Source organism: Sorex araneus, chromosome 11, assembly GCF_027595985.1.
Source record: "Sorex araneus isolate mSorAra2 chromosome 11, mSorAra2.pri, whole genome shotgun sequence".
Taxonomy (NCBI): domain Eukaryota; kingdom Metazoa; phylum Chordata; class Mammalia; order Eulipotyphla; family Soricidae; genus Sorex; species Sorex araneus.
The window spans coordinates 1,484,441-1,509,730 of NC_073312.1; the positions used below are offsets into that span (position 1 = coordinate 1,484,441).

A 25,290-nucleotide genomic window follows, 5' to 3' on the forward strand; every position below is an offset into this window, starting at 1 on the left:
GGGGTGCACCACAAGTCGCGTGACTGGGCAGAGAAGGTCCTGGCAGACGGGCCTCGAGCAGAGCCGCAGGGCTGCGGCCACCAGCCAGGCTGGGCCCCTCCGGAAGCTGCTCTTGGCGGGCTGGGGGGCCCCACTGACGTCCACCCAAACAGACTCAGAGGGGAAAGCTTTGGCCTGTGGGGGACCCCCCCCCTCCTGCTCAGGAAGAGCCCCAGGGCCCCCTCTGGTGGGAACGCCGGGCCCGGGGCCCCCAGAGGGCGGAGTGCGGGGGCGAGGCCCCCCAGACCATGGGCTGCCCGACAGCCCCTGGGAGAGCTGCCGCCGGCCGGCGGGTGGGGTCTGGGCCTGCTCACCCCGAGGCAGCAGCAGGAGGAGGAGGAGAAAGAAGCCGGGGGCCTGGGGCAAACGCCCCTCACTGGGGAGAGTCTGGGCTCTAGCTGCCGCCTCAGGGCCCCGAGCCTGGCCTGACTGGGCTGTGCCCCGGCCCTGCCCAGGCCCAAGGCCCCTCGCCTGGGGTCCCCCGGTGCATCCCCCCACCCCGGCTGGCCCCACAGTTCAGGGGACAAGGGTGGGTGGCTCTGGATCCCCGTCCTGGCCCAGGGTCCCGCTCTGGCCGCTCCCGGCCAGCCACAAGTGTCCATCTGCACAGCCCATTCGGGGAAGCCGAGGGCAGAGCCCTGAGTGCTCAGACCTCACTGTCCATGAAGACGGATGCCGGCAGCCCTGTGACAGGACGTGGCCAGCGTGATGCGTCTTCCAACGTCCTCCCAATGTCCTACCAACTCCCTCCAATATCCTCCAATACCCTCCCAATAAACTCCAGTATCCCCCAATATCCTTCAATACCCTCCCAATATCTTCCCAATACCCTCCAGTACCCTTCAATATCTCCCAATATCCTTCAATACCCTCCCAATATCCCCCAATATCCTTCAATACCCTCCCAATATCTTCCCAATACCCTCCAGTAACCTTCAATATCTCCCAATATCCTCCAATACCCTCCCAATATCCCCCAATATCTCCCAATATCCCTCAATATCCTCCAATATCCTCCAATACCCTTCAATATCCCCCAGTATCCTTCAATACCCTCCCAATATCCGCCAATATCTCCCAATATCCGCCAATATCCTCCAATATCCCCCAATACCCTCCAATACCCTCCCAATATCCCCCAATATCCTCCAATATCCCCCAATACCCTCCCAATATCCCCCAATATCCTTCAATACCCTCCCAATATCCCCAAATATCCTTCAATACTCTCCCAATATCCCACAATATCCACCAATACCCTCCCAATATCCCCCAATATCCTTCAATACCCTCCCAATATCCCACAATATCCTCCAATACCCTCCCAATATCCCCCAATATCCTTCAATATCCCCCAATATCCTCCAATATCCCCCAATATCCTTCAATACCCTCCCAATATCCCCCAATATCCTTCAATACCCCCCAATATCCCCCAATACCCTCCCAATATCCCCCAATATCCCCCAATATCCTCCAATACCCTCCAATACTCTCCCAATATTCCCCAATACCCTCCAATATCCTCTCAATATTCTCCAATACTCTCCAATGCCCTCCCAATATCCCCAATATCCTCCAATACCCCCCAATACCCTCCAATACCCTCCCAATACCTCCCAATACCCTCCAATACCCTCCCAATACCTCCCAATACCCCCAATACCCTCCCAATACCGCCCAATACCCCCTAATACCCTCCTAATACCCTCCAATACCCTCCCAATATCCCCAATACCCCCCAATGCCCTCCCAATACCCTCCAATACCCTCCTAATACCTCCCAATACCCTCCCAATACCCTCCCAATACCTCCCAATACCCCCAATACCCTCCCAATACCGCCCAATACCCCCTAATACCCTCCAATACCCTCCCAATATCCTCCAATATCCTCCAAACCCCTCCCAATACCCCCCAATACCCTCCCAGCATCCCCCAGTGCCCCGCGATACCCTCCCCGCACCCTCAGCCCTGGCGCCGCGCGGGGACTGAGGGGCGCGACTGCGCCCCGCGCACCCTCCGGCGCGGACCCGCTTCTCCGGGACGATCCGTGACTCCTGCCGCTTCCGGGGGCGCGCGCACGGGCGACCGGCGGCTCCAGCGCTCCGCGGTCCTCGCGCGCCCTCTGGCGCCTGGAGGCCGTCACGCCAGCAGCGCGGACACGGCCCGAGAGCGGCCAGCAGCGCCCTCGCGTGGACACGCGCCGTCACGCGCCGGGCGCGCTCGTCCCGCCCGACCCTGACTCAGTCTCGGGTCCAGGGTGAGTGGACACCGCCCCCCAGCGCCCCAGCGCACAGGGGCATTGGGGACACAGCCCGGGCAGGTGCGCTGACACAGACCCAGGACACCTGGGGGAGCAGGAGGACGCGGCGTCCAGGCTGGGAAACCGGGTGCCACTGAGGCAGGGGCTGCTGAGCTGGAGCTGGGCCGGGCCACCCCACCCCAGCCGCTGCCCCTTTGGGCAGTCCACCCCGCGCGGGCCCCGTGTCCTACACCTGCACCGTGTCCTCCTCCCCGAGGTCTGGCCCGCGCCCAGCTCCTGCCAGGGAGGAGACAGGCAGGCCGCACGGGCTGACCACCTGCAGTGGCCGCGGGCGGCGGTGCTGGCAGAGGTGTCCTGCGCCAGGCGAGCAGCTGGGGCAGCGGCTGCAGCGACCCCTCAGGAGCCAGCGTGGCTGCACCCTCCCCACCTGCAACGCACTTCTGCTCGGAGTCCCCGGGGGGTCGCTGGACATGCAGCCCTCCCTTCCCGAGCCCTCCTGCACGGAGGCCGCTCGCGGCCCCCCAGCCCTCAGCTAGATCCTGCCCAGCCTCGGGCCGACACGACGGGTGAGACGCCCAGGGCAGGCGGAGACGAGGCCCCAGCACAGACACTGGCTCCAGGGGGCCGGCCACTCCCCACTCCTGAAGGGTCCAGGGTAGTCGAGAGCACGTCAGCCCGAGCACCTGGAGCGGGAAGTGTGCCACCAACATGGGTGCACGAGGCTTGGAGAGTGACCAAGCAGAACCATCTTCTGGGAGGGCAGGTTCAGGGACCACGGGGACACAGGTATAGGAACACGAGTGACACACATGTACAGACCACGGGTGATGTGTACATGAGACAAGCAACGTGTATGGGACACATGTACATGACCACAGGTGACACGACACATGTATAGGGACACATATGTACATGAGACCACAGGTGAGTTTCTGTAGAAACAGGTGACCCACATGTACAACACAGATGACACATGCACATCACCAGTGACACATGTATGAGATCACATGCATGATCAGATTACACATGTACATGAGACCACAGGTGACATATGGGATCACACTGACACGTGTACATGCCACAGGTGACATGTGCGTGAGATCACAAGTGATACACATGATTAATGCGATACGTGTACATGGGATCACAGGACACGAGATGGTAAGGGACCATGTACGGGCGACCCATGAAACCACAGGTGACACACAGTGACGTCACTGGTGACATGAGGCCGGTTCCAGGCGCTCCTCTATCGTCCGTCTGCTCGGCCGTGAGGGCGGGGAGGAGGCAGCACTTCCTGTGCAGGGTCGTGTGGGCAGAGCAGAGGACGGGGCAGCATTGGGCACGAGCTGAGTCCCTCCTCAGCCTCCAGGGGGCGCCCTGAAGCCAAGAGCGCCGTGCTGGGCTGCACTGCCGCGTGCCGAGGGAGAGGGCGCCCTCGCGGGCAGCGGCCAGTGGGCAGTGGGCACAACCGCAGAGCTGAGGCAGGCCCGACCCCGGAGGTGTGGCGCCGCTCACGCGTCACCGGAGGCGGTGCAGGGCAGGGCACCTCCCTGGGCACCTCTGCTGGCGGCCTCTCGCCCCTCCCGGCGGGGTCCCGAGGTGCCCCCACCTGCCCTGTCGGTGGGCGCCGGGCAGGGTCCGGCTGGTCCAGGCGCCTCAGGCCCACAGACCTTCGTGTGCACCCGACCCGCCTGCCAGGGTCCCCGGCCTCGTGCCGCGGCCTCTGCTCCATGCTGGAGGCTGGCGAGGCGCGAGCCCGTCTCTGGGTCTTGGTTCTCTTCACTCAGCACCGACGTGACCCGCGGGTCTTCCCGCTGCACGTGAGCTTCAGCAGCATCCGGCCCGTGTCCTAGACGTCTCGCCCTTCGGGAATGCCAACCCAAACAGCGGGCAGCACCACCGCCCGGCCCGACGGGCCACAGCGTGGGTGGGGCCCTCGTCACTGCCGGTGGCCGGCAAGGGTCCCGCCCTCCTGGGAAACGATACGGACACCCCAGAAGCAGCCCGAAATGATCTGGGGCAGCACGGACTGTTCTCCCGAGGTTAGGAACGTGGTCTCGGAAAGAGCCAGCATCCCCTCCGGCTTCCACCCCAGGCACGGACACAGGACACTGACACGACCCGGTGTCCCCGGACACGCTGCAGTGGGTCCCACTGGGTCACGAGGACGGGGACGCCGGGCGGCCGGGGCCGTGCACGCAGCCGGCGGCATCGCGCCCAGGGGGAGACGCAGAAGCACCCCTCTGGCACCTGGGTCCAGGAGCCCGGAGTCGGGGCACAGGGTGCGGCGAGCGGCGGTCTCAGTCCTGGCGGCCCGAGCAGAGCGGGCAGCAGGGAGGGGGCGTGAGGGGACCCCGACGCGATGGCGCAGGGGCAGGAGCCCCGGGGTGGGTCTGGCTGGACGGTGTGTGCTGCGGGGCCCGAGGGAGGTGCCGTGGGCAGGCACTGACCTGGGTTCCACTGGCAGCCCCTACAGGTCCCCCAGCCCACAGGCAGTGAGCCCTGCGCCCCGCCAGGTGTGGCCCCAGACAGACAGACAGACAGACAGACAGACAGACAGACAGACAGACAGACAGACAGGGTCCTGGATGAACCGCGGCCAGCGGGCTCCAGCTCCCTGACGGAGGCCCACCGTGGGGGCGCAGACAGGGACAGGACTCAGCGAGCTCAGGTGTTTATTGCGTCCTAGAGCGGGGGTGGGGGGAGGCGAGACGGGCGGGCAGCAGCCCGGGGCGGGCGGAGCGGGCGGCGAGCGGCGCTTCCCTCTCCCGTGCCGGGCCTGTGCCGGGCCCCGGGGCCTCACGCGCCGTCCCCCTTCAGCACGGGCAGCAGCTCTCCGTTCTCCTTCAGCTCCTGCGGAGGGACAGGCCGCCGTGAGGGCGTGGGCCGGGGAGCCGCCCGCAACACGCGTGTCTCCTGGCCCCAGAACGCAAACCCTCGGCATCGCGGCTGCAGGCCCCGCACGCCCCGTCACGGAGACGCCTGAGCCCCCTCCGGGCGGGGCCTTGTCTCGGGTCACAAGTGCCACTCGGCCCCCGGGTGGCCTGACAGCGAGGACAAGCCCTCGGCAGGGGCTGTGCGGGCACCACGCTGGCCAGGAGAGCCCAGAGCGCAGCCCCCGGCCCGTTCCCGCCTGTCCTAGGGCGGCACCCTGTGAGCTCTGAGCCGGGCTGGGCTCCGCTCAGATAGAACCACACACGGCTCGGGCCGATCAAACCAATGTGGCTGCTCCCGGGATGCTCTCCCGGCGGGGCAGCTGCTTAGGCGGGGGCACCCCGAGGAGACGTGCGGCTTCTGTCTTCAGGGCTGCAGGCTCCCGAGGCTGGCGACCCCTGGTAGCTCCAGGTGCCGGCCCTGAGCACTGTGCCGGGAGCAGCTCTTCTCCTGACTCCCACAGAGGCAGCGCCCTGGTGCTCTGTCCCTCCCGGAAGTGCCCTCTCGTCTGCCGTGACCCACAGGCGCAACCCCCGAGCCCCTGCGGGGCGGGAGCACCCACACTGCCCCCGCCAGTCTCGGGGACAGACCCTGCCGCGTGCCCGCCCGGAAGCCGTGAGCAGGGTCCCGCCTCACCTTCACGATGTCCAGCCCCCCGACGAGCTCCCCCTTGACGTAGAGCTGGGGGTACGTGGGCCAGTTGGAGTAGGTCTTCAGCCCCTGCCGCACCTGCGGGGACAGACAGCGGGAGCCCCCACCTCCCCGTGCCCACCGCAGACCCCGCGGGGACGGGCCCTACCTCCTCATCCTCCAGGATGTCGAAGGTCTCGTAGTCGACGCTGGAGGGAGACGGGAAACAGGTCAGACACGTGCGGCCAGTCCTCCGGGCCTTCCCGGACCCACGGGAGTGGACACCCCTGGCCGCAGACTGCACTGCAGGGGGTGCCACAGAAGCACCCGGGCCTGTCCGAGGACCGCAGAGTGGACGGGGCGGACGGGCACACACAGAGCGGGTGGGCGGCAGGGCTGCCCCCGGGGTCCCCAAGGCCAGAAGCGCCGGGACAGGAGGAAGGGCAGGAGGAAGCAGCCGCAGAGACAAGGGACACGTTTAAAGGCGCTCAGGCCTCCGAGCAGCTGGGGCTGCGAATCCACGGCACCACCTCCCGCAAGTGCAAAGACCCCGGGGCCCAGGCCGGAGCACCCTGCGGGCCAGAAGGGAGGCTCCAGGCACAGGCGGGGCCAGGCAGGGAAGCCTCAGAGGCCTCTGGAGCCGGGGAGGGTCTGAAGCCTCCCCTGCCGTGGGGGAGGGGCCCGTCCCTCCTTGGGGCTGAGAGGGCCTGACGGAGGTGTTGGTTCGACCCCCTGAACCCGGGGCTGGGGCCAGGCGCGGGGCACGGGGAGCCGACCAGGGCAGGAGAGTCTGGCCGGCTCTGGGCTGGGCAGGGCCGCGGGCAGGGCCGGGACAGGCGGGCGCGGTGGGGGCTGGGGTAGGGGTGAGGGGGGCGGGGGGCTCACCCGGCGCCGTTGAGGATCTCCAGGATCTGCCTGCTGAATCCACATTTCGCCTCCTGAGCCCAACAGAAACCGCGGCTGAGGGCGCGCTGGGGGCCGCGAGGAGGGGCTCGCCCCCCCCCCACCTGCACGTGGCGGGACCCCAAACCCCGCAGCCTCTCAGGCCTGAGGCTGGTCTGCGCCCCACCGAGGGACACGCCTGGGCTGTCTGAAATCTACCCGGCAGGATCTCCGCGAGGGCCGCGGCACGGCACGGCGGGAGGCGCTCGCCTCGCACCCGGCACCCCACAGGGTCCGAGCACTGCCAGGGGTGATGACCCTGAGCTCCGCCAGATGTGACCCAGAAACAAAAGAAAAGAAAAGAAAACCTCCGCCTGCGAGGGCCAAACTGGGAGCACAGCGGTCGTGACACGACGTCACCGACCCCGCACCGAGAACACGCCAAACACGCCAAGAAGCTGCCAGCGCTGCCACGCGTGCCTCGGGCCCAGCACATGGCGGGCAGGGCACGCTCCAGCACGGGCAAGCAGCAGGCGGCCAGGCCCCTGGTGGCCACTCAGCTGTGGCCTGTCCACTCGGGGGTCCGCCACAGCCGAGGGCGGGGAGACGCGCCGTGACCCCCGGCTCCTGACCTGCTTGTTCCCCTTCATGAAGAGCATCACGGCGGCCTTATTCGTCAGCACCTTGAGCCTGGAGAGAGCACGGCAGGGGTCACAGCGCGTCCCTGCACTGTCCCCCTGAGCCGCTGCAGGCCAAGAGCCCTTTGAAGGCCTGCGGGCTGCAGCGTGGGCCATCGGCTCTCGGCACCACACAACGCCGGGCGCTGTCCTGTCGGGGGCCTCTGCCGACGCCACCTGCCCAGCCACCAGCAGCAGCAGCTGAAGGCCAAAGCCCCCGCCCGAGCGCCCGGCCACCATCTGACCCGGAGCAGGGGAAGTGGACAGCCTCCGACCACCCCTGCCCCCGGCCAGGCCCCACTCAGACGTCCCCAGCCCACAGGACTGGCCAGGGCGGAGTGTGGAGGCACCCACAGGGCTGGTCCCCAAAGCCCCCATATGGGAAAGCAAACAGCATCTGACTCTCTAGAGCCCCGCCTCCACGTGGGTCACTCCCGCCTGGAGCCCAGGGGTGGGGGGAGGAGCCGGCCACAGAGGGAGGGAGGGAGGAGGGGCCGGCGGGAGGGGGTGTGCAGAGCCAGCGGGGGGCTCACCTCTCCTCCAACTTGGGCACTTTGGGGCAGATGGTGTCAAGTTCCGAAGACGCTTCCAGCTCCTGAGGGGACACGGGCATCAGTGACCTGGAGCCGGGCCCCTGGCCAGCCACGGCCGCCCAGCCCAGCCCGAGCCCACCTTGATGATGTCCAGCCCCCCGACGAGCTCCCCCGAGACGTAGAGCTGCGGGTAGGTGGGCCAGTTGGAGTAGGCCTTCAGGCCCTGCCGCACTTCCTCGTCCGAGAAGATGTCGAAGCTGCTGAACTGGATGTTGTGCCTGTTGAGAATCTCCACCATCTGCCTGCTGAAGCCTGGGGGGCGGGGGGGGGCTCAGGCGCGGGCCAGCAGGCGCCCCGCCCCCACCCCCCACTAGCCTCCCGGACACCCACACTCCGAGGGGAGAGAAGTCCGAGTCCCTTACAGGGCACTGGACAGCCACGCTCAGACACGCTCAGCCACGCTCAGACACACTCAGACACGCTCAGACACGCTCAGACACGCTCGGCCATGCTCAGACACACTCAGACACGCTCAGACATACTCGGCCACGCTCAGCCACGCTCAGCCACACTCAGACACAGCCCCACTCTAACCCCTTGGCAGCGAGAGTCAAGTACTGGTCCAAGTTCCCCCCAGACCAGAACTGTCTGGACCATAAGGCGGCGCCCACGCCCAGACCGGCCACCCCGGGGGACGCTCCGGTCAGCCACAGCCCAAGTAACCACCCTGCCCTGCCCGCTGCCATCAGGGGTCCACAGGGACCAGACAGACCCTCAGTGAGACTCGAATGGGCAAAGAGCCACACCGCTGACCAAAAGGCCGGGACCGAGACTGCCCAGCCCCGAGACTGCCCAGCCCTGATTTTTCTGCCGTTCTCCTGAACTGCCAACAGACCGACGCTGGTCTCTCTGGGCCCTCGGAACTGGAGTTTCTTTTTCAGAGACTGTCAGCATTGTCCAGAGTGTGTGCTGTGACTCCTTACTGCACTCGGTGACACCCGCAAGTGTCGTGGCTTCATTACGCTTCCGCTCGGCTCTTCCCTGACACCTCCTTCTGCTTATGACATCAGCGCCCGAGTCAACCTAGGGCAGACTCTTACAAATCTGCTCGTCCTGCCTGAAGAGGGACGTTTTCCTTCCCTTAGCCCGATTCCCCCTACTGTCCTCCAACACTCTGGGACACTTCACTCCGCCAGCCCGTCCCTGCAAACACAGGTGTGACGACTGGACTCGAGTCTGACTGCGCAGCAATCACAGGCCCGTGCAGGGCCGGGCAGGGTCACGTCTGCTCCTGACGGGACCAGGCAGCCGCGCTTTGTCTGTGCCGCACGCGGCTGCCGTCCCTTCAACTCAAGCGTTAAGTTCATGTACAGCCTGAAGTGAAACACGGATTCTGAAACCTCCCCATTCATCTGGGAGTTCATTAGTAAACAGCTAAGGGCCGATGGTTACTCTGCTGCCAACACATTGACTCATTTCTACTGCAACTGGCTAAAAAAAAAAAGCTTTATTTTAGCTTTGGGCAATTACATGCAGACCAGAAAGATTGATTGGTGGTGTTTCATTTTTAAGGGTTAAAGTAGCCCTGGAAATGTTATGCTTAAGGATGAAGTAGCGAGCAGGCTTTATTCCAGTAACAAACTATCCATACACACTTAGCTCGGGAACGATTTTCTGCACCCACCGTGCAATAAAAATACTCAGAAGGAAGCCAAGTTCTCTGCCACGGTACCCACCCCCGCAGCCAGGTGAGGACAGAGACCCCCGGACCACACCACCACCCCAGAGCCCCTCTCGGGCCCCGAGCCCGAGCCCAGCTCCCACGCGGCCCCTGCTCTCACCCACCCCCTCCCACTGCAGGTTTGTCGTGAGGCTGCAGGAAGGGCGGCTCCAACAGTGCCCAGTGCCACCAGCAGCCGGGCCGTACGGCCACTCCCAGGCAGCGACCCGGGGCCAAGGCTCTGCTGAGAAGACAATCATCTCCCCCCTCACGAGACCCAAAGCACCAGTACCCCCTGCATCTCCCTGCATTCCCCCGCGCCTACCTGCGTCCCCCTGAGTCTCCCTGTGTCCCCCTGACTCTCCCTGCGTCCCGCCAGTGTCAGCCCATGGGTCCAAGACCCCCACACCTGCACCTTGGGGCCTCGTCCAGACCCCGTATCGGCTCCTCCTGGAGAGGAACTGGAACACCCGCCAGCTACTGGCTGACAGGCCGCCCAGCACAGCCCAGGCGACCCCACTCACGCCTGCAGCGCTGACCTGACCGCCCCCCTCAGAGTCCCGGGCTCTCTCCGGGGGCTCCGCCTGTGCCCCACCTGAGCAGGCGGGGGAGGAGGGCAGGCAGGCGCCAGAGAGCCTGAGACCACGTCACTGCACGTGACGTCAGACACAGGAGAGGAGACACAGGGGAAGGACGTGGGTCCTGAGAGCACGGGAGGCCGCACTGCGTGGGGTCCAGAGGAGCCCTCCCGCCAGAGGTGACGCTCAGCTATGACACGGGCCGGGGCCAGCGCGGGCGCGGGGGAAGGACCCTTACCCACTGCTGCTGGGGGCGCCGACTGGCCCAGCCCGTCTGGAAACAGTACGATGCTCCTAAGAAGTCTAGGGATACCAGGCGCAGCAACCCTCAGAATATCCCCCAAGCGCCCCAAAACGAAGTGTCCTGGAGCACTGCAGACGACAGCCCAAACCCAGAAACAACCCAGTGTCCAAGACAGATGACTGGGTAAAGAGACTGTGGCACGTGTACACAGTGGAATATTACTTGGCTATGAGAAAAGATAAGGTCATGCCATCTGCTGCTCCATGGAGGGGCCTGGAGAGTCTCCTGCTGGGTGAAGTTAGTCAGAGGGAGAGACTGACACAGAATGGTGACTCTCCTAGGTGGGGTATGAAGAAACATAACCCGGGAATAACGGAAACCCAGAGAGCAGGGAAACAGTACACAGATCTGGCCTTCAGCAGGACACAGGCCACCTGAGGGGGTGGGGGACAGGACAGGGAGGAGCCAAGTCTATGGGGCAGGGAAGCATCCGACTGGGAGAAGGAAGAGGCGCCGAGAGGGGGTGAAGTGTCTCCGAAACCCTATTGGCTACAGGACCGTGAACCACAGCCAGAAAGGCCTGTGAAAGGGCCTCTCAGAGAAGCAGACTTGCGGCGGGAGGTGGCGGGGCACTGGGCAGGGGGCAATAGGGACGGGACGCTGAAACTCAGGGTGAGGAACAGTGGTTCTGGGCTGACCGTATCTGAAAATAAATTTGTTTTTAAATGTGGTTATGAGAACAAGAAAGATCAAATGTGGCTCCTTGGTCATCGTCGGCGGCTCTTCCGAAGGTTTCCTTGCCGACCCCCCCTCAGGTGCCGCTGGCCCCGTGTGGAGCGGCTCTGAACCTTATCGGGCAGCGGAAGTGGGCAGCGGGCAGCAGGCGGCCAGGCTGGGCGGCTGCAGTGTTGCTTCTACCGGGCTCATTTATTCCCCACAGACACAAGAATCATCTCTGGTACTCAGTGACGCAATGGGCCTCTGTGGGTTCACTCCCACCCCCCTCCCTCCCCTTCATCCATTCGACTCCCTCTTCCTCTCTGTCCTGTCCCTGTTTTTCCCCCTGGTTATCAGCCCAAAGTTGGCAATGCCCAGGACTTACTCCGGCTCTATCTCTGCACGCGGGAATCGGGACCCGGCCCATATGGCCCACATGTGGTGCCAGGGATCAAACCTAGGTCGGCCTCGTGCAAGGCAAGCGCCCGCCCAGGTCCTGTCCTGTTCTCCTGAGCTTGGCTGAGCATAAATGTGGTTATGAGAACAAGTGCGTGTATGAATGAAGCTCTATTGAATCCTATTTCCGAAGTTTACTCTTTCGTTTCTTCATTCTGTCCTACCAAGTCCTTAGAGAGCTAGACGCCTGGAGCCTCCTTCTCACGCTCACGTGCGCGACCTTCTACACGCCGAGGCAGCAGAGAATATCCAGGAAACGGGGCGGGCGCGGGAACTTCCTAAGCGTGATTCTGACGGGCCTGAACCCAAGTGTCCCCTCCACCCAGGGACTGAGGCCCAGGACTGACCCCACCTGCCTGCAGGGCTCGATCTCACTCCCCACTGCCCACTGCATCCGCCCATCAACCAAACAGGCGTCAGAGAAACTGCCGCTGGGACCCAGGGCAGCGACTGTTGTCCCTGGTCGGGCCACTGTCTGCCCGGGCGAGGCCGAGCAGTGCTCAGCCAAGCTCAGGAGAACAGGACAGGACCTGGGCGGGCGCTTGCCTTGCACGAGGCCGACCTAGGTTTGATCCCTGGCACCACATGTGGGCCATATGGGCCGGGTCCCGATTCCCGCGTGCAGAGATAGAGCCGGAGTAAGTCCTGGGCATTGCCAACTTTGGGCTGATAACCAGGGGGAAAAACAGGGACAGGACAGAGAGGAAGAGGGAGTCGAATGGATGAAGGGGAGGGAGGGGGGTGGGAGTGAACCCACAGAGGCCCATTGCGTCACTGAGTACCAGAGATGATTCTTGTGTCTGTGGGGAATAAATGAGCCCGGTAGAAGCAACACTGCAGCCGCCCAGCCTGGCCGCCTGCTGCCCGCTGCCCACTTCCGCTGCCCGATAAGGTTCAGAGCCGCTCCACACGGGGCCAGCGGCACCTGAGGGGGGGTCGGCAAGGAAACCTTCGGAAGAGCCGCCGACGATGACCAAGGAGCCATTTCTCTATCTAGGACAGAATCCACTCCAGACGCGACTTCTCGGGATCGTACGCCCATTGCTAAGTGCCCGGGAAGGAACGTTAAGAGTCCAGCTCGACGGCAGCTCCCACTGGACAGGCAGCGGTCAGGGCGCGAGCACGCAGCCCCGAGCACCAGCCACGGGAGACCGGCCACTGCAGACCAGGGTCACTCGGGGACAGACGCCAGGCTCAGTGTGGGAACTCGGCCGGCGGCCACAAAGGGAAGCGACAGGGGGGAGAGGACTGACAGGGCACGGCCCAGCGCGTGGGGAGGGGACAGGTCAGCCTCGGGCCCCGAGCAGCCGCCCTCCAGACTGGTCCGCGCCACGGCGGCCTCATCTCCACCGACTCCAGCACCCCGGGGGCTCCTCGCTGGGTGCTCACCGCAGCGGGGCTCCTGGGGTGTCCCCTTCATGAACAGCATGCAGGGGGCCGCGTGCGTCAGCTTCTTCAGGCGCAGGCTCAGGTCCTCCTGGGGGCGCTGCTCACTGCCCGGCGGGAAGGAGCCGCTGGCCGCGTGCCGCTCCACCTTTTTCGCCAACTCCGGGGCGTGGGCACCATCCAGCTGGTCGATTTTCTGCGAATTCTGGAGGGAAAGAGAGGCTGAGACGGGGGGGGGGGGCCTCGGCAGCTCGCGGGCCAGGAGCCGGCACGGCCCACTCCCCAGTGAACCGTCTCTCCCCACGGCCTGCAGTGGCTCCCCCCTCCCCGACACTGCCTCGGAGCAGAGCAGCCAGCGTCTGGCCGGACCCCACGGGACACGCGGACGCCCGGGGCCACTGAGGCAGGCGTGGCCGGTCCCTGAGAGCAGAGCTGGGCCCCCCAGCCCGCTCAGCAGCGCCAGGACAGACAAGGCCGCCTCCCAGCCCACGGGCCACAGCACACGGCCATCTGTGGCCCCCACAGCCGCGGCCGGGGCCCCGCCTTACCTTAAAGAACAGGAAGGTGGGGACAGAGCTAATCCCGTATTTCTCAGAGACTTCAGGTACAGCTTCAGCCTCCAGCTTGAAGAGAAAACAATTAAAACCAGATCAGAAAAGGGTCTTTTCCAGGAAGTGAGTGTGTGGATCCGCTTCCTGGAGCCTTTCTTCCCGGCTAGCTTCTTTTTAAGAGTCTCCGACACATTTACATTTAAATGAGGCTCGCTGGGCCCCCACGTCCTCACCAGTCTGCGGTGTCAAAACAGGTTCAGAGGTTTTTATTTTGTTGCACATTTCAAAAAATGCCTGGAGGCTGTGAATAAAAATTTTGGTGCACTAGTGACCTAGTAAATTTTCAATCCTATGCAGCTACTACTATATTGAAATCCATAAATCACTGACCCCAGTTATGTCATGATCACACTGCTTATTTCCTGCCCACAGCAATCCGCGCTGTTTGCTCTATTGACTAATTCCGAGAGGCAGTATATCATGACTGACAGCTCAGCCTCTGCAAATTATGAAGCAAAAGGAGAATTTCTCCAATAAGCGATTGATGGCTGATGAATTTTACTTTTAACTCCTGCAAGGCTGCTGGCCACTGAGCAGACGCTGGGCAGTGACCAGGCCTGGGCCACCGGGCAGTGACCAGCACCTGGGCCACCGGGCAGTGACCTGCATACACCCGGGCCATCGGGCAGTGACCAGCAACTGGGCCACCGGGCAGTGACCTGCATACACCCGGGCCATCGGGCAGTGACCAGCACCTGGGCCACCGGGCAGTGACCTGCATACACCCGGGCCATCGGGCAGTGACCTGCATACACCCGGGCCATCGGGCAGTGACCAGGCCTGGGCAGTGTGATCTGAGCAGGGTGGCCGCGGTCCTGGCAGGGCTGCGACAGCGCCACCGCTGACACCAGGACTTCAAACCCATCTGATGCCCGATCTGAATGCTGAGCCGGGGCAGTCAGCGCAGGGTTATAAATAGCCAGGCAGAAAGACAGGATGTCTTTCCCTCACAGGACTGGCAATTTAATATAAAGTTTTTAAAACCAATAAAACTGCATTCACATTATACCTCTAGGAAATAAAACTTATCGATAAATTATATTGTTGCAAGATTTTAAGTATAGAGAGAGCATTTTTCCAGGAGTGAAAGATTTCCACTGGGCCTGCAACCCCACTTCATCCTGTGGCTGCCCGCCCTGGAGCCCGGCCCGTGTTTCTGGCTGCGGCTCCCACGGACACTGGCCGCTGCGTTTACGGCCTCAACTCCCATCAGAAACCCTTTCTGGATGCACAGCTTCGTTATTTCCTTCTTTCAACGTATGTATGTGAAAACTGGTCAGTCTTTAAATCAGCATCGGCCAATGGGAGAGGGAGGGACCCGCAGCCCGCTGGCCACGCTGCCGGGAGCAAAGGCCACTCAGCTCCCCTCCTTCACCTCACCCCTAGGAAGGCCTGGCAGTGGACAACAGACCGACGGCGTCCACCCGAATCCTGAGCACCACCGGGTGTGAGAAACGGACCCAAGTGGGAACTGGGCTGTGTGGCATGGAAGCTTCCAGCAGGACGTGCCTCTGCCCCGCACCTGCAGCCCCTCCGGCCGAGGGCTGAGGGCAGCGTCTGCAGGAGCCGGGATCACCACAGTGCTTGGACCCGCACCCCTGAGGGCGACAGGAAGCACAGGGGGTCAGGACAGTCACAGAACAGCTGGGCAGCGCTCACATGATCGGGAATACAGGCAGGAAGTGGATAAACATGAAAAATGGATCGACTCGGAAACTGCAGAGCCACAGTGGCCTGGCCACGGTCCGGACACTGGCGGCCACTGAGCAGCACCAGGCAGCTCCGTCCACACCCACGGCTCCTGCGCCCTGGGCCCAGCGTCCACAGGAGAGCGAGTCCCAACGGCCAGTGCCGTGGCAACGTGGCCCCAGCTCCCCCCACAGACCCAGCCTCAGCTGCAGAGCTGCTCCCCATTTGGGCGGCACTCCGGGAGATGCCCGCCCCGCTGCCCCGCGCCCAGCGTCCCAGGGCTCTGCCCCGCCACACCAGCCTGCACAGCTCCAGCCCCTTCCGGGAGCTCCAGGAGACGACGGTCAGGCCGGCCCCCGGCCCCGCGCAGGGAAGGGCATCCCGACACGTGGCCCTGGGGGGGGCAGGGAGCGCAGAGCCGAGGACGGGCTAACCGGGACAGACCCAGGGCGACCCGACACGACACTCGGTGACGTTCTGCAAAGCCTGGCCAAGAGGGCTCTGTCCGCCCCGTGCGTGACAGTCAGAGAAAACCTGACACTTTCCACAGTCACGTTACCAATACGAACTCCAAAGCAAACTTAAATAACTTTCAGAGCCCTCGGAAGCCAGTTACCTGCGGGCTCCCCGTGGAGAGAGACGGGCTCGGAGCCGGGGCAGGGACCCGCCCGCGTAGGAATGTCGGCCCCTGACTGTGCAGAGGCCCCCACTCCCCGCCTCCACTCGACCCCACATTCCAGATGGGAACGGACCACACAGCCGAAGGGCCCCAAACTCGGGCTGGGGGCAAGGTTCAGAGGTCAGGCGCTCACCTGAGTCCCTGGCACCAGCGGAGTGATTCCTGAGCATACCCTGGCTGGCCCAGCCCCCAGAGAGCAGGCACGGCACCCTTCCCAGACTCGCCCGCGCCCCTACCTCTGCTCTGGCAAGGACAGCGGGGGTCTCCTGCAGTGCCCGGCCGGGGCTTCTTCCCTGGGCCCCCGCGGGGCCCCTGCGACAGACCCTCAGGAACGGGGCCCGGGACTGTGGCTAAGACGGGCCCACGGATTCCTGCCTCTAAGAGACCGAGGCTGTTCACGTGGGGCTGGCGTCTGCCTGGCCTCGGGCCTGAAGCCCCCGTGTCCGAGAAAGCTGAGGCCACAGAGCGGGCGCATCAGACAGAAAGGAGGGGCAGGAGCCTGAGGTGGGGGGGGGGGGGCTGCCGTGAAGGAGGGCGGCGAGACCAGCCCCAGGCCACAAGGAGGTGACAGAGGCTGCGCCTGGCCCATGGCTCAGCTGAGGCCGGGAACGAGGCAAAGGCCACGGAGGGACTCGGGAAAGATGCGCACGGCACGGGTCTGCCACGGAACCAGCCTTTAGCTGTGACAGTCACCAGACGCCTCACGACGACACCACAGCCACGAGGCCCCGTCACTCCCGCGCAAGGCCTCAGGCGTCTGGTCACTCCTGAGGAAGGCCTCAGGCGTCTGGTCACTGCTGAGGAAGGCCTCAGGCGTCTGGTCACTCCTGAGGAAGGCTTCAGGCATCTGGTCACTCCCGCGCAAGGCCTCAAGCGTCTGGTCACTCCCGAGGAAGGCCTCAGGCGTCTGGTCACTCCTGAGGAAGGCTTCAGGCATCTGGTCACTCCCGCGCAAGGCCTCAGGCGTCTGGTCACTCCCGAGGAAGGCCTCAGGCGTCTGGTCACTCCTGTGCAAGGCCTCAGGTGTCTAGTCACTCCCGAGGAAGGCCTCAGGCGTCTGGTCACTCCTGTGCAAGGCCTCAGGCATCTGGTCACTCCTACGGAAGGCCTCAGGGCCCCGTCACTCCTACAGAAGGCCTCAGGCGTCTGGTCACTCCTGCTAAGGCCTCAGGCATCTGGTCACTCCTTCAGAAGGCCTCAGGCGTCTGGTCACTCCCGAGAAGGCCTCAGGCGCCCTCACAGAATCCGGCAGGCAGGCGGCCCACGTGCCTGGCACGGGAAACAGGGCTGCGAGCTTCAGTGGCCAAGGCTGAAGGACGCTCCACCCCGAGGCTCTAGCACGCTCGGGGACCCCCCCACCTTCCACAAAGCAAGGGGCAGCCATGGTCGCTTTCAGTGGCAACTCTGCCATCAACGATCAAGAAGACCATGTTCAGGACGGATCCACAAGCCATCAGAGCCAGGAGGGGCCTGCCCGCGGGAGCCCGGGACAACAGTCCAGCCCCGGGTACGGCCCTGGGAGCTGGCACGCGCACACGGGGCCTGTCTGCCTGGTGGCACTGCCCAGCACGGCGCTGGAGCCCACGCCTTCCCCAGAAGACTAAAAACCCAATGAAGTTTCCAAAGCCCTGTTTGCCAGGAGAGGGTGGGCACCCAGCGGGGCTCAGGGCTGACTCCCTGGGGTGCCGGGTGGAACCGAGGTCGGCTCCTTTCTCCCACTCGCTCTGGCCCTCAAAAATGCTCTTGAACAACGAAGCAGACGCCAACGAACGGAATGTGGGAGAGGCCACCCAACCCCTCGGGGGTCCACGCCCATCTGCTCGCTGCTGCCTGGCCAGGGTCCCCTTTCGACAGACCCACACGCCTGCACAGGAGCCGGTGAGCCACGGGAAGGCAGATCGTGCCACTGTGACCGCGGGCAGGGGGCGGGCCCCAACACTCGGCGCCAGGGTTGGTGCCAGGGGGAGAGGTGATCCCAGATCACCTGAATACGGCCTGGAGGTGGCAGCTGAAAGGCAGCGCACGCGCGAGGCAGGCCACGACAACCACCAATCTCCTGACCAACCTCAGGACTGAAACGCTGAATCATTCATTTGCTTGTAGTCGTTATCTGTTGTCGCTGACCGGACATGCAGCTTTAATGTCCCCTTCTATTATTTATACTGGACATTTTAGGGTCACGTTCGAAGGTTACATTACACATTTCATTGGAATTTTAAATCAGTCCTGAAATTTTAAAAAGCTAACTATGATATTCACACTTCTCTCACTGCATGAAGAATCCTGGGAGGACTCATACAAAATTGATAAAGCAGCGCCTCGCCGGACGGGCAGCCCGGGGCCAGGGAGGGAGAGGGCGCCGCTAGCCAGCACTCGGCTCTGCAGACAGACAGCACCGCCGGGCCCAGCAGGAAGCAGCCTGTGAGAAGCGGCGGCCCAGCTCGTCAGCAGAGAGAGCACTTCTAAGCTCACACACGGGCTTCCCCGCCAACATCCTCCAACTCCACAAACTGCAGTTTGGAGGTGGTGCAATGGCACGGCGGGAGGGGGGAGGCTGCACGCGGCCCCCCGCATGGCCCCCAGCCCCCAGGAGTGATCCCTGAGTGCAGAGCCAGGAACAGGCCCTGAGCACCACCAGGTATGACCCAGAAACAAAAAAAAAAAAAAAAAAAAAGGTTTTTAACAAAAGAAAACAGAATTTATTTATTTATTTATTTGCTTTTTTCGGGTCACACCCAGCGATGCACAGGGGTCACTCCTGGCTCTACATTCAGGAATTACTCCTGGCGGTGCTCAGGGGACCCTATGGGATGCTGGGAATCAAACCCGGGTCGGCCGCGTGCAAGGCAAGCGCCCTACCCGGTGTGCTATCGCTCCAGCCCCAGAACACAGAATCTTGAAGACAACAAGACTAAGGTTTCACAGGCCGCCTGTTCCTCCTCGACCCCGAGGATTCCGATTCTGCCCGTCTCCCCGGCCCCTCTCACCAGCACAGTCTGGCCCGCCCCAAGCCCACCTCCAGGGAAGCGTCACGGCCGCCTTCCTGGTCCCCGCCCCAGGGACCCGGCAGGGAGGGAGGCCAGGCTGCAGGGGGGCCCCGGCGACCACCCTTCCCGCCTCACCCGCGCCGGAGCCAGGCGTCCTGGGCAGGGGAAGGCCCCGAGCTCTTCCTGAGCCAGGGCGTGAGGGGACAGTGAGGGGCAGTGCCTGGGACGACACAGCCCTCACACAGCCGCCCACCCAGGAAAGGGCAGTACCTTCACGAAGGACACCTGGGCGTGCTCCTTGGCCAGCTCGGCCATCACGGCGTTCATCTGGGCGCACTGCGGGGCCCATGGCGCCCAGAAGTGGACCACCAGGAGGGACCTGGGGACAGAGACACAGAGTTAGTGAGTGCGGGGCCAGGGCTGGTCAGACTCAGTCTGACTCCTGTTGCCAAACCACTCGGGGCCAAATGGCGCCAAATGGGGGATCCCGCAGGCCCCCGAGCACCGCCAGGTGCGATCCCTGAGCCCGAGGCGTGCACCCCCTTTCAGGAGAAAACCCTTCAAAACTCTAGTAGTGTTTGTGCTACTAGATTCTTGCTGTATTTAACAAACAGGTAAGAGGCTTGCAAGTCCTAAGGACGTCCCAGAGTGGGGAGCAGAGTGACAGCCTGGCAGGCAGCGTGGCAGGGTGTCTGCACTGGGCACAGCTGACCCAGGTTCACCCCCAACACCCAGACAGTCCCCCGAGCACTGCCAGGACTGATTCCTGAGAGCAGAGCCAGCAGTAATCCGAGCATCAAACATCAATAAAAAAAAAAAGAAAAAAAGAAAAAATGCCCCAGATGAATTTTTAGGTCAATCCCATTTCCGGAGTTAGGCCTTGACCCCAAGGACGTGTTCTGGGTCAGTCACTCCCTCAGCCCCGGTGGTCTCCCTGCCTGGCTCTGGAGAGGGAGAGTGGGTGCGGGGGGAAGTGTTGCCGCAGTGACCCACAGCACAGCTGGGCAGAGCAGGGGTCCATAAGCCTCTGATCCAGGAGGCTGAGGGGGGGGTGGGCATTTGCCTTAAACGCGGCTACCTGGGTCCAGTCCCCCAAGTCCGCCAGGCGTGACCACGTGGCCTCGGGAAAGGAGCACACAAGCCTCCCCCACACCCAGCTGGAACCCCGAAAGGTTCTGGGGCGGAGCACTGCTGACTCAGTCCTGGGGGCATCTGGATCTGCTGCGGCCAGGAAAGCTGGGCAGGGCACCTGAGAGCACCGAGAAAGGGCACTGCCAGGAACGCCAGGGACACCAGGAGCCACGGAGTCACCCTCAGGCCCCACGCAGCCCTCGGGCCCAGGGAGAGATGGCTTCTGATCGTCCACGCCGGCCCCTGCCGGGCCCTGGGGACAGGAGAGTGACCCCATCTGTCCACAATGGAGAAAGGCCGCAGGGAGCCGTGTCCCTCAGCCCCATCCCAGCCCGGGCGGGCCACGGGCACTGACAGTCCCACCAGGCCCCCTCTAGCACCCTGCACCCGAGGGTGGGACTGTGCATCCGAGAGGCAGCCTGGCGAGTGGGTCGGAACAAGGCGGCACAGCGCCCAGCGCCCTGAGGCAGGCGGGGTGGGGGGGAGCAAGGGGAGATAGCCGGCACTTCCCTTCCCCTGCGCCAGCGAGAGGCAGACCCGCAGCGACCTCAGTGACAGCCCTGCTGAGACACATCAATCACCGCAGACCGACCCTCGCTGACCTAAGATTTGGGGGCCCCTTTGCCTTCTGCTGTGACAAACCACACGGAGTAGCCATGCTTGTGCCCGCTGGGGGTCGGGCTGGCAGTGGGGCTGGGACCCCCAATACCCGAAGCCACTGAAACCACGAACAACCTGGTAAATCGTGGGGCTCTAATTTTAAAAACTGTTCTGAAAAACAACAGATTTGGTCCCTGGAACCCCATATAATCGCCCGAGGCCACCGGGAGTGATCCCGAGTGCAGAGCCAGGAGTAAGCCCTGAGCACCGCTGGGTTTGGGCATAAAAGCAAATCAAAAAGAAATCGGAAGGCCAGACATGATCTAGTTGGTCTGTTTAATCCACAAGGCATCTTTTTAATCAATTAACTACACTTTTCTTTTCTTTGGGGGGGGGCAGGGGTGCTGGCTTTTGGGGTCACAGTTCATTACTCCTGGCTCTGCACTCTGGAATTACTCCTGGCGGTGCTCAGGGGAACAGATGGGATGCCGGGGATCAAACCCGGGTTGGCCGAGTGAAAGAGAAACGCCACCCCCCCACCCCCCCCGCCGTGCCATCGCTCCAGCCCATAACTACATTTTTCTTTAAGTGTGAATGTAAAGAAATGCTTAGAGATAGACCAACATTCACAGATGAACCACACTCAGAGAAAGCAGGTTAGGGTTAAACGCTGAGAAACGCCACTGAGCATCTCCCATGCCCGGACACCATGCAGCGCCAATGGCACGGGCGGGGGAAGATGGACACGCACACGTCACACTGAGAAACACGGTGGCCTTGATTAGAAACCTGCGTGTCCACATGGTCAAGGGTCCCCTCAGCAACAGAACCTGCATCTTACAATGGAACGGAAGTTCTAGCTCCGGTTTTTCAAAGCTGAGACAGTATCACTTCTCACAATCTAGACAATTTTTAAGCTTGTAATATCCCAGCAGGCTCGCGCGCTCAGGCTCACTCCTGGCTTGGCGTCGCCTCCCACTCGCACAGTGCTCCTGAGCACTCTCACAGCCCGCTGGCGAATATTCACTGAAAACTTGCAGAAATCTCTTACTTTCTGTCCTAAAAAATGTAATCGGAAAGACAAAGACTTACGTGTCTGAACACTGTCTCATGATCTTACTTGGCAAATAAATGGGAAAACTACTGCCCAACAACCTGGGGCTTTAATGGTCACGTAACAATATATCAAGAAAATAAAAGTTTGGGGCTGGAGTGATAGCACAGCGGGTAGGGCGTTTGCCTTGCACGCGGCCGACCCGGGTTCGAATCCCAGCATCCCATATGGTCCCCCGAGCACCGCCAGGAGTAATTCCTGAGTGCATGAGCCAGGAGTGACCCCTGTGCATCGCTGGGTGTGATCCAAAAAGCAAAAAATAAATAAATAAATAAATAAAAGTTTCCCCAAAAGTTTAATGACACAAAAATGTATCACATCATCATTTGTGAGTTACAACAGGTCATGAACAGGCTGGGCTCACACGTGCAAAAAGAAACAAAGTAGACACGCAACCTAGGTTCCATCAGCACTAAAGACTTGGCCTGCTTGAGGGGACAAGCGCTGCAGTGCTCCTGGCGGCTGAGCGCCACAGCCGTGCCCAGGCGGAACCGCCAGCTGCGGGCCCGGCAAGCACCCTCCCCGCCGCGCTTCTCTCCTGGCTGACCACCAAAGTGACCCTAGAGGCTGCACGGCCGTGCCGTCCACAGCGCCCACCAGAGGGGCACGGGGAAGACCAACACAACATGATGCGGCTGCGGACGCCCCTGCACGGCACTGCCGCCTTCACTGCCACATGACGGGCGTTCCAGACCGCAGGGCAGCAGCCGCCCCGCCCAGACAACTCCCCCCTGCGGGCACGCCAGGGCTCCCACCGGCCAGGAGGCCCCTGCCTAAGTGGCGGCCCCAGGGGCTCCCTCCCCTGTGCTCCTCACCCGCAGGCCAGGACGGCCACTCGCTCAACACCATCAATCACGCGCTGGACCAACCCCGCTCACGGGCTGAACCTGAGCCGCCCAGACGCTGCTGAGGTTTCGCACCTGATCAGGTGACAAGAGAAAGCCTCAATCTGCAGCACCTGAAAACTGAGGCGGCAGTCTGCAAAGGGGCGCCTCGCACCTCACGGCACAGTGCTCCTCACCCCCTCACCGCACAGTGCTCCTTCATCATCTCTGATGCAGGCGGGGCCGGTACAGCGGGAGGGCGCTGGCCTTGCACCTGACCGCTGGGCTCGATGCCACCATCGCTATGGTCCCCAGAGCACCGCCAGGGGTGATTTCTGAGCACTGCTGAGTGTGGACCCAAAACAAAAGGACAAACAAACTCTCGCCAATGCCTCCGTTTCCACTAAAAAAAGGAAAAAAAAATCCACGGCGGGAGCTGAAGCGGCGGCGCGGTCCCCGGAGCCCCGGGGAGCCCTGAGCACGGGGCGGGAGGGTCCGAGGCGGCCAGCAGCGCGGGAGGACTCGGCAGGGTCCCCCCAGGCGACCCCCAGGCGCCCCCCGAGGTCGCGCCGTTGCATCATCCCCGGGCTCCGGCCCGCGCCCGCTCAGGGCTGCAGCGGCTGCACCCGCTGGGGTCGGGGTAGGCCCCGGCCTGCGGGTCTGGATCTGGGTCGGGGTCGGGGGTCGGGGGTCGGGGGTCGCGGCGGGGCCGGGCCGTGACTCCCAGCTGGGGCGCGGGTCCGACCACGCGCCCTGAGCCGCAGCGAGGCGGGCGGGACACGTGCGTGTCGGGCTCCGGGGGTCCCGCACGGCCGCCCCGACCCCGACCCCGGCCCCGGCCCCGACCCCGACCCCCACCCCGACCCCGACCCCGACCCCCGCCCCGACCCCCGCCCCGACCCCCGCCCCGACCCCCGACCCCGGCCCGCGTCCCCTGGAGCCTCGCGGGCCCCGCGCCGAGACCCCTGCAGGCGGCGGGGGCCGGGCCGCCCCTCCCCGCCCCCCCCTCCCCGCCCCCCTCCTCACCCCGCCTTGAGGCTCAGCAGCTCCTCGAAGCGCCCCGCGGTCCCGGCCTCCAGCACGGCCGCCGCCTCGGCCGCCCCCGCCGCCATGATGCCGCCGCCGCCGGCCCCGCGCGCCTGCGCGAACAGGCCCCGCCCCCCGCGCCGCGCCGGCGCACTGTGACGCGGGGCGGGACTTCCGGCCGGCGGGCTCCGCGGCACTTCCGGCGGGCTTGTGAGGGGGCGGGCTAAGGTTCTGCTCAGTCTCGCTCCGGGACCGGGAACGCCGCGGGGGGCCGGGCCTGGGTTCCGCCCCTGGGCCTGGCACGTGCTGGGCCCTCAGTTGCAGGAGAACTGTTCCGGGCCGCGGTGAGAATTTGCAGACCGCGATTTTCAAATGCAAAGATTTTTCAATGAAACCTAGAGATTGCTACTGAACGCAACAGTGTCAGATAAACCCAGAGATGCTGCTGATCGCAACAGTGTTGCAGAGCAGACCACCGCCCAGAGTCTGCTACTGACCGCAACAGTGTTGCAGAGCAAGCCCACCGCCCAGAGACTGCTACTAATTGCAACAGTGTTGCAGAGCAGACCTCCGCCCAGAGACTGCTACTAACTGCAAAAGTGTTGCAGAGCCGACTACCGCCAAGAAAGTGCTACTGGTTGCAACAGTGTTGCAGACCAGACCACCGCCCAGAGACTGCTACTAATTGCATCAATGTTGCAGAGCAGACCACTGCCCGTGACCACTTTCTCTGGATGGTAGGCCGTGTTTTGACCATCGGACCTGAATGAGCAGCCTGAGATGATCGGAAGAAGTGATCCCGACAGTGCTCAGGGGTCCTATTGAAGGCTGTGACTTAAGTGAGGCGGGGAAGAGAGAGATGGTCACTTTCTCCTGACACCTCTTTGCCACCCCAGGCTGGGAAGGCTAATGAGGTCTGCGGTGAGCCCCTACCCAGCTTGAACCAGAGTCTCACCAGCCCCACTAGGTGGGCGTCAAGCCAACCTGACATCTACATGTTCTGCCTCACACAGGAGTTAATCCCCACCATGTTATGCAACACCACCCCAGCACCATCAGGAGTAACTCCTGAGCATTGCTTGGTGTGACCTACAAAGCAAAGAGAGAGAGCGAGTGAGAGTGAGAGAGAGAGAGAGAGAGAGAGAATGCAGCAAAGAGCCCCAGTACACCTCAAGAGGGGGATGCAGGCAATATGATCGGACATGTGCTGGGCTCCAGCAGCCCGTGCACGAGATTCCTTTGTTCAGGTGGGCTTGGACAGGATTTACCAAGCTGCCCCATGTGGGGCCTTCTCCCTAGATAAGAGCCAGTTGCTAGGGCGGTTACCAAGGGGGTAAAGTTGGGAGTAATTGATGGTCTTCTTTGAAACTCTTTTCTTGGCCTTTGTTGCTGCTGGAGTTTCTCTTGGTGGGGGGTGTGTAGGAGGGGTCCGGGCTAGCTCCAGGTAAAGGTCTGATCAGGCCTTGGTTCCTATATCCACGAGGTGAGTCCTGACAGCCTTGGGGCTAGCTGGTTTGATTTCTTTTCAGGAATTTCATTGCCATGGGGGCCCTTCCCTAACCTA

General features: G+C 63.1%; 1 protein-coding gene across 1 annotated transcript; it reads right to left on the minus strand.

Annotated features, from left to right (window-relative positions):
• Positions 1–4,966: 4,966 nt before the first annotated feature.
• GLRX3 (glutaredoxin 3) lies at positions 4,967–23,865 on the minus strand. Its single transcript, XM_055119494.1, has 11 exons — positions 23,727–23,865; positions 19,302–19,410; positions 13,614–13,688; positions 13,069–13,270; positions 8,104–8,276; positions 7,965–8,026; positions 7,387–7,444; positions 6,758–6,810; positions 6,042–6,081; positions 5,879–5,971; positions 4,967–5,161 (listed from the first exon to the last, which is right to left on the minus strand). The coding sequence occupies exons 1-11, from the start codon at positions 23,810–23,812 to the stop codon at positions 5,108–5,110; spliced, it is 1,005 nt and encodes a 334-aa protein (XP_054975469.1). The 5' UTR covers positions 23,813–23,865; the 3' UTR covers positions 4,967–5,107.
• Between the last annotated feature and the right edge of the window lie 1,425 nt (positions 23,866–25,290).

Coding starts and splice junctions, on each gene's coding strand:
- GLRX3 (XM_055119494.1), bottom strand. CDS start 23,812: ATGGCGGCGGGGGCGGCCGAGGCGGCGGCCGTGCTGGAGGCCGGGACC. Junction 13,689..19,301: donor CCCAGGTGTCCTTCGTGAAG/GTACTGCCCTTT, acceptor TTTCTCTTCAAG/CTGGAGGCTGAAGCTGTACC. Junction 8,027..8,103: donor GGGGGCTGGACATCATCAAG/GTGGGCTCGGGC, acceptor GTGTCCCCTCAG/GAGCTGGAAGCGTCTTCGGA.